Source organism: Sinocyclocheilus anshuiensis, unplaced genomic scaffold, assembly GCF_001515605.1.
Source record: "Sinocyclocheilus anshuiensis isolate Anshui unplaced genomic scaffold, SAMN03320099.WGS_v1.1 scaffold1357, whole genome shotgun sequence".
NCBI classification, from domain to species: Eukaryota; Metazoa; Chordata; class Actinopteri; order Cypriniformes; family Cyprinidae; genus Sinocyclocheilus; species Sinocyclocheilus anshuiensis.
The window spans coordinates 255,313-269,984 of NW_015548270.1; the positions used below are offsets into that span (position 1 = coordinate 255,313).

The 14,672-nt window shown below is 33.4% G+C and overlaps 1 protein-coding gene across 1 annotated transcript in view; it reads left to right on the forward strand.

The window, feature by feature from the left end:
- Positions 1 to 14,672, forward strand: part of LOC107655731 (SH3 domain-containing RING finger protein 3) — a 135,492-nt gene that overhangs the window by 78,909 nt on the left and 41,911 nt on the right. Inside the window, exon 2 of the mRNA XM_016443302.1 lies at positions 9,118 to 9,393. Coding sequence (XP_016298788.1) covers positions 9,118 to 9,393 — 276 coding nt within the window. The remainder of the gene's footprint in view (positions 1 to 9,117; positions 9,394 to 14,672) is intronic.

Sequence of the window (14,672 nt, forward strand, 5' to 3'; positions counted from 1 at the left end):
ATGCCACATTATTTGAAATTAGCACGGGCCAAACTTTTTTCTCTCATGGGCCGGATGTGGCCCATGGGCTGCCTATTGAGGAACCCTGCTACAGGGATAGCCATTTTTAAATAAATTTAGTATAAACTTAGTAGCAGAGCTACTGCAAGCGATTTTCAGTGCTGAAAATCCATTTGTCCTTTGCTAAAACTTCCGTGTCGTCATGGAGAGCACGGGCCACGGTTGCTTAGCAATGGCAACGCAAGCAGAGATTAGCTGTGTCCCATTTCGAAGGCTGCGTCCTCTGGAGGTCGCATCCTCTAAACGACGGTTGTTTACAGCGACGCAAAGAATTGTGGGTTATCTGTAGCAGCGAAGGATACACCTCATGCACCATCCGAATTCCTGTAAAAGGAGGTCGCATTCGAAATGTTCTACTTGCTTTTCTGAAACGAGACAACCTCAATGACGTATGCAGCCTTCGAATGCGACCTCCGGAGGGCGCAGCCTTCGAAATGAGACACAGCTACTGTCTTATTATTGGGAGATACGAGGGTCTGTATTACTTACTATTGGAGAAAGCTTAACGGTCATCTTGGATCACGTGTGCATTAATAACCAATCACATTACAGCTTTGACGTCATTGAATTTCAGTCGGAGTTGTGCGACACTCAGTCGTTGTTTACGGATCCCATAGGAATTAATGAGAATGCCGTAAGCTGTATCCCACCTGTCGCAAAAAGTCAGTGACTTCTCTTATAAAACGGCATTTTTTTCGGTGTAAACTCTAAAAATAGTTCAATCCAAAAGTATTGTTTAGTGTAAAACATGTTGGGGATTATCCGATAGGCTGACGACTCATTAAATGATACGCTGTTTACTCTGAAAAGCTGTTTATTCAGTGTAGTGAAGCCTCTCCTCCATTGACATCCATTCAAACAAAACAGCATCTGGTCTCCTTTCCCACACAGTGGAAGCATTAGCATTAGCCGTTACACTTTTTTGGCTAAAGGTTGCAAGCATTTTGCATTTTACCTACGATAAAACGGCACTCAATGTTAAGATTTGTAAAGGAGGGCAGGAAGCCTTCGAGCTGTGTTTATGATCAATGTGCATAACACTGACTGTAAAATATGTGTTTTAGATATGGAAATGACATTTTGAGTTTTGATATTTGGGATATGGTCATTGCGCTACTTTGGGCTAGTTTTGTCACTCAGACCTGGCAACCCATGGCTGTGTGGAGCAGAGCAGACGCTTTCAGTTTAGTGTTTCTAAATGATTTTTATTCCTGTACAAAGGTCCGGTCGGTGTGATCTAGCGCTCCCTCAGCCGCTGTTTGTTCTCATCTCATTACAGTGGTGTGTGTTTGACCCTCATACTGTACCGCGTCTGACGCCTGCGGCTGCGGCGCGTCTGATAATTGCACTCTGCTGTCGCGGCTCTCATCATCGCTGATGTTTTTAATGCGCATTTCTGTGGTGCAGCAGCAGTAAATATCTCCTCAGGCGCAGTCACACGCGTCCCCAGCGTTCAGCGCACGCGTCTGAGCTCACAGAAGAAGAATGCGCGTTTAATGAAGTGCAGCGCTGCGCGTGATGGAGGACGACGTGCGGCTCGCGTCCACGGGGCCCCATAAATCCATGCAAACACCGCTGAGATCTGCTCAGTGTTAATGAGGCAAGCGTTTACTGTTGAGCTGCGTGGTGCATTTTGTCTTATTTTTATATTTTAGATAGCACTTGTTTTAATTTTTTATATTTTATTTTTAATACTACACATTTGTATTTTATATATATTCATTTTTATTTTAATTAATACATTTTTATTTATTATTGGATTGTATTTTTATTTATTGTATATTTTATTTTTGTTATTTATTATAATTCTCATAGTTTAATATTTATATTTTGTATATTGTGTGTGTGTGTGTGTGTGTGTGTGTGAGAGAGAGAGGTTATGTGTTTTGTAAATGTCTTATTTATGAGCAGAGCGTTCCAGAGCGCTGATGTTTTGCAGCTGTGAGCTGCAGCGTGTTTATCATGAGGACGAGATGTTGGCTGATGCAGTCGTGATCATGTGACCGTGTGAAGATGACGTGTGTGTATGTGGTCTGAACACACTTCAGAACATGCTAATGCAGCTGTCAGTTTGATTGACATGTCGAGTCTTGTGATTGTGATTCCATATATCACTCAATATAGAGTAGTTTTTCTATATTGTGTATTTTTTTTTATTAATATCATTTTTATATCTTATTTTTAATATTACACATTTATTATTACATTATTTTATTTTACTCTATTTTATATTTTAAATTACAATTATATAATTATATTTTTATATTTATATTTATATTTTATTTACATTTTTAATTGTATATTTTATTTTTCATATTACATTTATTATTTTATTATTTTAAATTTTTTTCCATTTTTCAATTAGAGAAAGAAAAAATATGAAGAAACACCTGGAATATTTCATAGTAAATGGGCAGTTTAGAAGTAAACTTCTGCGTCGGGGGACAAGACAAAAATGGTGAAATAATTAAAAATTAACACTATTTGACTTAATTACCATGATTCTTTTTTGCTGAAATCACAAAATTACATCAGAAAAGATCCTTTCAAACCCACATTTATAATGATAAAATAATGTGTGCGTGTGCGTGTGTGTGTGTTTGTGTAGGTTGTTTTCAGGCAGGAGTCCAACAGAGAGAAATAGAGCTGCAGCAAACGACTCCAACACTCGATTCATGCATCTCTGAAGGATTCTCTTCATCTGAACACACAAACACACACACACACACACACACACACACACACTCACTCTCTCTCAGTCGCCCACGTCAGACGCTCATCCTAACACACGGATCTGTTCTCAGAGCTGCAGCAGTGTAGCTTGTGCTGTATGTATGTGTCAGAATACTGACACGCTCAAATAAACATGCTTGTGCATCCCAACACACACATGTGCACTCGCACGACTTCAACACGCGTGTCTGAAGTGCTGTAGGCGTGTGGAAACTGGCAGGTCGACTCTAAATAAATACTGTGGGTTTCTAGTACAATCATTTCTGTTTATACTTATGCAATCAATGTCATATATGTGTGTGTGTATATATATATAAAGTGAGCTTTGAATACATATAATATCATGGCGCTTGCAACGCCAAGGTCATGGGTTCAATTCCAGGGAATGCATGAACTGATCAAATGTATAGCTTAAATGCAATGTAAATCACTTTTGATAAAAGCATCTGACAAATGAATAAATCTATTTTATATATTTACTCACTTTTGTGGCCAGCGGTTTAGACATTAATGGCTGTGTGTTGAGTTATTTTGAGGGGACAGCAAATTTACACTGTTATACAAGCTGTACACTCACTACTTTACATCGTAGCAAAGTGTCATTTCTTCAGTGTTGTCACATGAAAAGATATAATAAAATATTTACAAAAATGTGAGGGGTGTACTCACTTCTGTGAGATACTGTATATATAATAATTATGTTTATAATATAATAAAATGTTTAAATTCCACTTATATAAAAAATATAATTTTACATACAAATAAAAATACATTTTTATTTACTTTATGTAATTCTTATAATATATTTCATATTTAAAAACTTTCTAAAATAACTTATTCTGATTAATTTGATGTATGCTTTTTTTAATGTGGTGTTATGCAATGTTTTCTATGATGTGTAATGTGCTTATTTATTGCATTGTATTTGTACTTGAGAAAATCAAGTTATATGATGCTGAAAATACAGCTTTGCACACTGGAATAAATGACAGTTTAACAGATATTCACATAGAAAACAGCTGTTTTAAATTGTAATAATATTTCACTGTTTTACTGTATTTTTTATCAAATAAATGCAGCCTTGCCGAGCAGAAGAGACTTCTTTCAGAAACATTAAAAAATCTTAATTATTCCAAACATTTGACTGGTAGTATCTTATATACTCTAAATAAAATGTATGATATTAGTGCATTTGCTAGATGCGTTTATCCAAAGTGATTGACATTGCATTCAAGCTTTATGTAATTGACAAACTCCAGAAATGTCACATCATGGTTTTATACCATAAACACAGACACTGAGAAAGACAAACCAGTGAAATTACACAGAACATATCTGGGTTATAGTTTAGTTTGTTTGAGTTACAATAAGCTGTGCATCACATCACAGCAACATGATATCATAATGCATCTGTGTATGGTCTTTTAAGACACACTGATGTGACGTCATATAGAGACAGACGTGCATTATGGGTAGTGAGTGTGTTCTGATGACGGGTGTGTTTTGTGGAGCTGTCAGCTGTAGAGACTAATTCTTTCTTTCTGGATTGTTATGAGTGTAACTGATTATCGGAACGAAAACATGTAGGCGGGTGCATCACTTGTTGATTGGATGTTGAGGTTGTGGGTGTGGCTCTCATAAGTGTATGCAAATGAGCGTGAGCTGCAGGGGCGGAGTTTAAGTGTAATACATGATTGGAAGTTCCAGTTATGACATTCTGATTAAACACTACAAAAAATAAAACATTTGCACGGATGAATATGTTTACAATAAGATCTATTACATGCATTTAAAACCAGAAAATTATATTCACTACCAATTAAAAGTTTTTTTTATGTGTTTTAAAGAAGTCTCTTCTGCTCAGCAAGGCTGCATTTATTTGATCAAAAATACTGTAAAAAATTTGAAATATTATTATAATGTAAAACAGCTGTTTTTATGTGAATATGTGTTAAACTGTAATGTATTCCTGTGATGCGCAGCTGTATTTTCAGCATCATTACTCCAGTCTTCAGTGTCACATGATCTTCAGAACCGAGTTTGCCTTGAAAATATCCTTCGCTGTTATATATGCGAAGCATATGAATGCATTATTTAATAATTATTTAATAATGAAAAAAGACAGTAATTTGAGTGTCAAGTTATATATTTTTGACTTTTATTGAAGATGCATTGTGTTCAGTTTTATCCGAAGCGTCTGAAGCTGATATATTCTCATGCATTCAATGGGAACTGAGCCCATGTCAGTCCAGTGCGTACAGTATAAACAGAATCTCGGTGATTATGAGGAGTTTCTCTGACATGTAATAATGCATTAACTGCGCTTTAAGTCACAGCAAGTCACGGTCATGAAGCCGCGTTGCTGTTAAAACGCTTTCAGTGATGCTGCGGAGCTCAAATAAGCTTGTAAATTGATTCTGTTGAATGGAATAAGCTGTCTTTATTTCTTTGGGAAGCTCATGTGTGGTTAATCCCGTCTGGATGCGGCGTTCCGGGCCGCTTGAGGAAAGAAAAAGCCCTCCGAGAGTCAGATTTCATTAAAAACTGTCTGAACGTGGTCTCGTGTTTCAGTCGAGAGTCGCTTGATGTTCATTCAGAGCTTTAATTCAGATGTAATTGTGTCTTTGTTTACAGCGATGACTGTGAGTGCTCCGGTGCTTATTAAACTAATATTATTCATAATGCAATAAAACAGTCAATCCACGTCTCATTATTTAATTAGTCCCATATATGAGTAATAAATGACTGTACAAGTGAAGATAAAACATGTTTTGTATGAAGATCATCTCATGCCAGTGCGTTTTTCTTCTGATCTGAACATTTGAATCACTTTTTCTTTAACTGAGTCGTTTGTTATTTTGAACAGATGATCTCTTTCTGCCTTCATTTTCTGTGCTTGATTAAACATTCCTCATTATTAATGTGTACTCCACTCATCTAACTACTAACTAGTTTCCTGACCAGAGGACTAACCATCACTAGAACAGAATATAATTCTGTTTAATATAGTTTCTTCAGAGTCATAATCGCGTCTAATCACTTGTTTCCACAGCTACTCGCCTGACTGAACATGAATCATATTTCATATAAATATTACACTGATTATCACACGGCTTCATATTTTTCCATATCAAGAGCTCATAATTACATACGTGAATTCATTAAACACGAGTAGTTTAGAGGACTGTAATTGTTCTTTACAGGTGCAGTCAGACGGTAAAACATGAAGACATGAACAATGAAATTACAGTCATATCAGTTATTTAGAAAGAGCTGTATTAATCTGTCTAAAAGATATATTTAAATATGAATTATTCAAATATTAAATTAATTATTTAAAACATATAATTATTTATAAAATTGATATAATATATTATAATATTATAAGTAACAACATTGACAAGTGACTGACTGTATGAGTGAATCATTGAATCGTTCATTCAAACGATTTGTTCAAACCCAGTGATTTATTCAGAAATGTATCAAGTGACTGTTTTTTATGAGTGAGTCATTGAATCGTTTATTGAACTGATTTGTTTAAAGCGTTTTTTTTTCATTTAAGAACAAATCAAGTGACTGTTTTTTATGAGTGAGTCATTGAATCATTCACTAAACTGATTTGTTTAAAGCATTTTTTTCATTAAGGAACAAATCAAGTGACTGTTTTTTATGAGTGAGTCATTGAATCATTCGCTGAACTTATTCGTTTAAAATACTGATTCATTTAAGAACAAATCAAGTGACTGTTTTTTATGAGTGAGTAATTGAATCATTCACTAAACTGATTTGTTTAAAGCATTTTTTTCATTAAGGAACAAATCAAGTGACTTTTTTTATGAGTGAGTCATTGAATCATTCACTGAACTGATTCGTTTAAAGCGTTTTTTTCATTAGAACAAATCAAGTGACTGTTTTTTATGAGTGAGTCACTGAATCATTCACTGAACTGATTCGTTTAAAGCGTTTTTTTCATTAAGGAACAAATCAAGTGACTGTTTTTTATGAGTGAGTCATTGAATCATTCACTAAACTGATTCGTTTAAAGCGTTTTTTTCATTAAGGAACAAATCAAGTGACTGTTTTTTATGAGTCACTGAATCATTCACTGAACTGATTAGTTTAAAGCGTTTTTTTTATTAGAACAAATCAAGTGACTGTTTTTTATGAGTGAGTCATTGAATCATTCACTGAACTGATTCGTTTAAAATGCTGATTCATTTAAGAACAAATAAAGTGACTGTTTTTTATGAGTGAGTCATTGAATCATTCACTGAACTGTTTCGTTTAAAGCATTTTTTTCATTAAAGAACAAATCAAGTGACTTTTTTATGAGTGAGTCATTGAATCATTCACTGAACTGATTCGTTTAAAATGCTGATTCATTTAAGAACAAATAAAGTGACTGTTTTCTGTGAGTGAGTCATTGAATCATTCACTGAACTGATTCGTTTAAAATGCTGATTCATTTAAGAACAAATAAAGTGACTGTTTTCTGTGAGTGAGTCATTGAATCATTCACCTTAAACGATTAATTTAAAACGAATAATTTATTCAGAAATGAATAAAGCGATTGGTTTTTATGATTGAGTCATTGAATCGTTCACTGAACTGTATCAAATGATTGTTTTTATGAGTGAGCCGTTGAATCATTTCATTCAAATGATTCGTTCAAAACCTCTGATTTGGTTTGGTTGACAGAGCACAAACAGACAAAGTAACTGGAAATATTGTGGCTAAAATGGAAGTTATTTGAAATTAACTTCTTGTTTATTGAACTGTTATAAAAACCTAAAACCCTGATGAATGAGTGTGTCAACATCCGTAATTAAAATATGTGTTTATGTTTTTAACATGAGTGTTCATGCATAATTGATGTAAAACCATCATTAACTCAGTACTTACAGTTGGTGTTTGACTCGTGTGTGTTTACAATCTACATTATTCATCAAGATTTTTGCATTAAAGCAATAAGCCACCTAAAGCGGGGTTTTACAGTGATTTTACCAGGGGAAGGGGCCAAGGGCTGTTTTTAGGCATGATGTGAAGCGCAGTGCCTCAAACCCAATTAACTGTGGTAAAATCACTTTGCTTGGCCATTTGTTGTGATAAACAGGAAAGTGTGATTAAACGCCAGCAAAACAGTGTAAAGAAATACTCTTTGTGATAAGCAGTCAATCAGCAGAAGTTAAAAGCAGCTTGTAAGTGTATTTATTTCTTGTCTCAGTGTTTAGCGCAGTTGCTAGGAAACGCTTGTTTTGTTTACTGTGTGGAGACGTGCTGAAATCGTGTTTGGTCTCGTACTGTATCGCGTACCTTGTCAGTGTCGTGCACTTTGCTTGGCCATTTGTTGTGATAAACAGGAAAGTGTGTCCAACTGAATTCAATTTGAGTTTTGTTCATATTTATTTTTATATTTTAAAGTTTTAGTCATTTTGTTGTGTGTTTTTGTCATTAACAATTTTTTTATTTCTAAAAAAAATAGTGTTTGTTTTAGTTTTTGATATATTATAGTTTTTGCTTATTTTTTGAATGAGTTGTTTTTATTTACATATTTTGTGTATTTATATTTTTATATCTTTTTAAAATATTTTTCTTTATATTTTAATTAGTGCTGGGCAACGATTAATCGCGATTAATTGCATCCAAAATATGCATGTATATATTTAAGAAAAATATAATATGTTTATATATTAAATATATTATTATAATATAAATTATATGAATATAAATATATACATGTAAATATTTTCAAAATATATACTGTATGTGTGTGTATTTATATATACATAATAAATATACACAGTACAGTACACACACGCATATATAATGTAAACAAAAACTTTTATGTTGGAAGCGATTAATCGTGATTAATCGTTGCCCAGCACTAATTTAAAAGTTTTTGTCATTTTGTTGTGTGTTTCTTGTGAATGTAGCATTTATTGTTTTAGTTTTAGTTTATTAAGTTTTAGTTATATACTTGAAACAACAGTTATAAACTAAACTGAATGAAAATAAGAAATGCTGCCTTAACAACAAGCTGAAATAAAATAACCTTAAGTTCATAATATTGCATTTCAATTAATGAGAATTTATTTTTTATGGTTTTAGTTAACGATAATTACCGTGCACTAGTGCTAAAAGCTTCTTGTGCTTGTCAAAGGATAAAAAAAGAAATACTCATGTGTCCTTTTCATCATTTTTATTCACACATCATGTCATAATTAAGATTTCCGGACTGTTGGATTCAGCGTGAGTCACTGAAGCGTCTGATCCGTGTTTCTGTTTCTGATCTCAGTTTCTTGTTTTTGTCTTTTCGTCTTCCAGAACGTTCCACAGCTGCCGTGTGGAAAAGCGCTTTACAGCTACGAGGGCAAAGAAGCGGGCGACCTGAAGTTCAGCAAAGGCGATATCATCATCCTGCGGCGGAAAGTGGATGAGAACTGGTTCCACGGCGAGCTGAACGGCAGCCACGGATTCCTTCCGGCGAGTTACATCCAGTGCATTCGACCGCTGTCCCAGACGCCGCCGCAGGGGAAAGCACTCTACGACTTCGAGGTCAAAGACAAAGACCAGGACAAAGACTGCCTGACCTTCACTAAGGTACAAACACTGCTTCTGTCTGCACACCAAACACTGGTCGGTTGAATGTTTCTGAAAGAGTCTCTTCTGCTCATCAAAGCTGCATTTATTGGAACAAAAATACTGTAAAAAATGTGAAATATTATTTAGGGATGCACCGAATGTTCGGCAACCGAAATTAATAAGCGAAAAGACCGAATAAATTGTACCGAACAATGACGTGGCGCTATCAAATAGCAACCAGTGTAAAGTGAGGGGCACGCACTCTTTATAATAGGGGTGTAAATCGGATGGTTCGTCACGATACGATACAATATCGATTCTCATACCCAGCGATACGATATTTGCCGATACCTCCAAAAATTCTACGATACGATTACGATTCGATTCGATACAGGAGTATATCGATTGATATATCGATATTATGATATTATATACCTATTTTAAACAACCATCTACATTTTTATTAACTCACAAATGCAATGAAAATATATAAAATTAACATTTATCTGAAATTTTCACATCCTGTACCTCAATTGGAACATTCACAACAAAAAAATAGGCCTACACATTTTTTTTTAATTTTTAAATAATAAAATAAACAATTGGAAAAACAATTCTGGCTGCTACTGTGGGCTCAGTGCTGAAAATCTTTTCTACAGATAACCAAATTACAAGCAATAGCAGAAAATAAATACAATAAAACAAAGACACAAGTTCAATAAACAGTGCTTTTCAGGTTTTTCAGCTCAGTCTAAAATAAATTTTCAGGTACGCTACAGAAATGTAATAATCAAATGTAAAATAACTGCATAGTCTTCACTGTATACATTAAATATAGATTAATCATTTTTGATGTTACAAAGGTTATTTAATACACACATGCATTGCATGTATTCTGAGTCAGTGCTATCTGCTTGTTAACCAGGGTTCAAAGTCCAAAGCGCGAGGAAAATCTGTTCTGAAACAGTGTTACTCGTCAGTTGCTCAGTCACATGTTTATGAATTTTTACAAGGCATGTGACAATGCGATACGTGCGACATATTCGTAATGAGACTCATTTTATAAATCTGTTGTCAACAAAAAGAAGCGAAGAGGTCTTCTTGCGCGTTTCCGCTAAAATAATAGATGAGAAAAAGCAAGAACTCCAACATTCATAAATGTTAGTATTGTAATTTTACTGTTGTTCTGTAAAATAAAATAAAAAGTAAGACAATAATTATTATAATAATTACAACAGCTCTGTTAATACATTTATTATAACATTCACACATAGTGTTCAAATTGGGATCTGTAATATTTTCTAATGTTTTAAAAGAAGGTTCTTTTGCTCAGCAAGGCTGCTTTTAATTTTACAGTAAAAAATACATGCCTGATTCAAGAAAGGGGTCTGATCACCAAAAAATATTATTTTACTAACTTATTAATTTTAAGTTAAATTGTGCTTTGTTGGTGTAATGTCTGCTAAAATGTAAAAAAATGTTTAGTGTTAAATATTTTTAAATTGTTGTTTTGTAATTGATTTTATCTTTAAAAAACAAGACAAAAAGGTAAAAGCACATTTTGGCTATTTAATTTATGCAATGGTGAAAAAAAATTGTCAAAAATACATGGGGGAAAAAATTGAAAAACCGTGTTCGGTATTCGGCCTTCAGCATTTGGCCCAGTGTTTCATTTTGTTCAGTTTCGGCTTCGGCCAAGAATTTTCATTTCGGTGCATCCTTAAATTATTTAGTTTCACTAGCTCTAATTTACCTACCTGAACAACCAATGGCCAGTGGCCTTGGACTTATATACTGACACCTATTGGTGTGGAGGTTAGTTGTGCAAAAGCAAGTGAGCTTTCAATGTCAGTGTCAATGTCATTGTAAAACAATAGCATATTCAGCATATTTAGAATTTATTTAGCAATGAAAAGTGTCAGATAACATTACCGAGATTAAGATGAAGATTCTGCTGTATGACGTTGTGTTGTATTGTCAAAATATATGGGGAAAAAACTTGAAAAACCGTGTTCGGTATTCGGCTTCGGCCGAGAATTTATTTCTGTGTATCCCTAATATTATTATAATGTAAAACAGCTGTTTTCTATGTGAATAACTGTAATGTATTTCTGTGATGCGCAGCTGTATTTTCAGCATCATTACTCCAGTCTTCAGTGTCACATGATCTTCAGAAATCATTCTAATATGCTGATTTGCTGCTCGAGAAACATTTCTGATTATTATCAATGTTGAAAACAGTTGTGCTGCACAATATTTTTGTGGAAACTGTGATACATTTTATTTTTCAGGATTCACAGATGAACAGAAAGTTCAAAAGAACAGCACTTATTTGAAATAGAAATCTTTTGGAACATTATAAACGTCTTCACTGTCACTTTTGATCAATTTAATGCATCCTTGATGAATAAAAGTGTTAATTTCTCATTTTTAATTTTCTTTTCTTTTCTTTTTTACTTTTCTCATTTTCATTTAGTTTAATTTGAAGTACAAAAATAACTAAAACTACAAAAAAATGAAATAATAAAAACTATGTCGACACAAAAAATTAATAAAATGTCAATAAAATTACTAAAACTTTAAAATTAAGACAGAAATTAAAAAAAGATAACCTAATTCTAAATATTAACAAAACTATTGCGGTATATCAATGATATGTGTTAAAACACACACACACACACACACACACACAGTCACACAGTCACACACAGTCACACACACACACACACACACACACACATGTCCTCCTCTTTCTTTTCTCTGAAAAAGAAAAATCTAGCTTTCTAATAAACTTGGCATTGTATATTATTATCAGTAGTAGTAGCAGCGTTTATGTAGTAGTTTATTTTAAGTTGCTTTAAATAAAAGCATCTGCTAAATGCATAAATGTAAATATAGTTACCATGAAATAAGATTCAAGTCATTTTGACCTCGTACAGTTAATCCAGGGCCCTACTAGAATCACCTCATCATCTGAAACTCAAATTGATTTAATATTTAGCAACAAACCAGAAAGAATAACTAAGTCAATAAATGTATTAACAGGGTTATCAGATCATAATCTTATATTAGTGGTAAGAAAATTAACAAAACATAGGTTTTTATATCAACAAGAAAAAGAAAATGTGCTAAATATTATACCATAAAGACTTAAAAACAAATTTGAAGAGGAACTTAAAAAACTAGATTGGAATGAGATTCTGTCTACAGATAATTCAGAAGCTGCCTATGAATGTTTAATGGTAACAATTAATAAGATTAAGGGTGAATTTAGTAAAAATGTCACTTTTTCTAGAAAGAAGCAGAATTTGCCTTGGCTAAATTAACAATTATGGAAGTTAATGAGACAGAGGGACCAAGCTCTAAAAATAGCGCTTAAATCAGGGTTAGCTCATGATAGAAGGACATTTCAGCACTTACGTAATAAAGTTGTAAAGGAATTGAGAAAAGCGAAAGCAACATTTTTTTATTGATCTTATAAATGATGCAAAGGGGAATAGTAGAGAAGTGTGGGAGAATATCAATAGAGTACGAAAGACAAATAATAAAAATTATAAAGGTATTGAATTACAGGTTCATGGAAGTTTAATTCAAGATAAGCATCAAATTGCTAGTGTATTTAATCATTTTTTTTATAGACTCAGTTCAAGATTTAACACAAGGTTTTAGTGTGAGAAGTAAGGATATTATGTTACCAAATCATGATCTTACTGTTTTTAATATTTCTGAAGTATCTGAATCCTATATAATAAAAATGTTAAGCCAGCTTAAGAGTTCTAGGGCCAAAGATGTTTTTGATTGAGACCTATAACTCATCTGGTTAATTTGTCAATAAAACAATGTCATTTTCCAAGTGCCTGGAAGTCAGCAGTAATAGGACCTATATTTAAGACTGGTGATCCTGCTAGTGTAACTAACTATAGACCTATTAGTTTTCTACCAGTTGTTTCTAAAGTAATTGAAAAGGTCGTTTGCAATCAGTTAGTAGAGCATTTAAATCTTGGTCATTTTCCATTTCATCATATACAGTTTGGATTTAGGGTACATCACTCTACGGAGACAGCAAACTGTTATTTTGTTGAACAAATTAAATCCAGTCTTGATAGGGGAGGTGTTGTTGGTGCTATCTTCCTTGATTATAAAAAGGCTTTTGATACCGTTAATCATAATGTTCTTTTATCTAAATTATCAAGGTTTAATTTTTCTACTAATACATTAACATGGATGGAGTCATACTTAAATTTAAGAAAACAATGTACACGAATTAATGATGCATGCTCACCATTTCTTGACTGTAATATTGGAGTCCCACAGGGGTCGATTCTTGGACCAATTTTGTTCAGCTTATATATTAATGATCTGCCTACAGTTTGTCCAGAGGTCCAGGTTCAGATGTATGCAGACGATACAGTTGTTTATACTTATGCTAAAACACAAAAAATCATAATTGTCGATTATTCCTTTGAAATTGTAATTGCGATTATGAATTTATGATTAAATGAATGATGTTTACACCTTTGTTTGAAGCAACTGCATGCCATATTTTTATATTAAAATAACCAAGCTGAAAACACTAACTGAAAAACTTTTATTGCTTTTCTATAGTATTAAGTCCGATTAATTGTGCAGACCTAATGGAGTCATACTTAAATTTAAGAAAATAATGTACACGAATTAATGATGCATGCTCACCATTTCTTGACTGTAATATTGGAGTCCCACAGGGGTCGATTCTTGGACCAATTTTGTTCAGCTTATACATTAATGATCTGCCTACAGTTTGTCCAGTGGTCCAGATTCAGATGTATGCAGATGATACAGTTGTTTATACTTATGCTAAGACAAAAGAACAAGCTGCTATCAAACTTACTGCTGCATTGAACAAAGTCTCACATATGTCATTCTTGCCTTACTCTTAATGTGAGTAAAACTGTGGGAATGTCTTTTTCGATCAAGAAAGTTGATGAGCGTTGTCCATATAATTTAGTTAAATGAGAGGTAATAAATATTGTTGAGCATTTTAAATATTTGGTTATGATTATGGATTCTAAATTAATTTTAAAAAACATATTAAAAAGACCTCTAAAAGTACTACTAGAGCAAGCTTGATGATCTTCAGGAATATTAGGCACCAATTACCTGTGACTGCTGCTAAACTCTTTATGCATACAGTGATCCTCCCTCATTTAATTTACTGTGCTACAAGTTGGACTCATACAAGTGTAACTACGTTAAAACCATTATATACTATTTATAAACAAGCTGTGAAAATCTTAGCTAAAAAGCCAAGGAGTTAT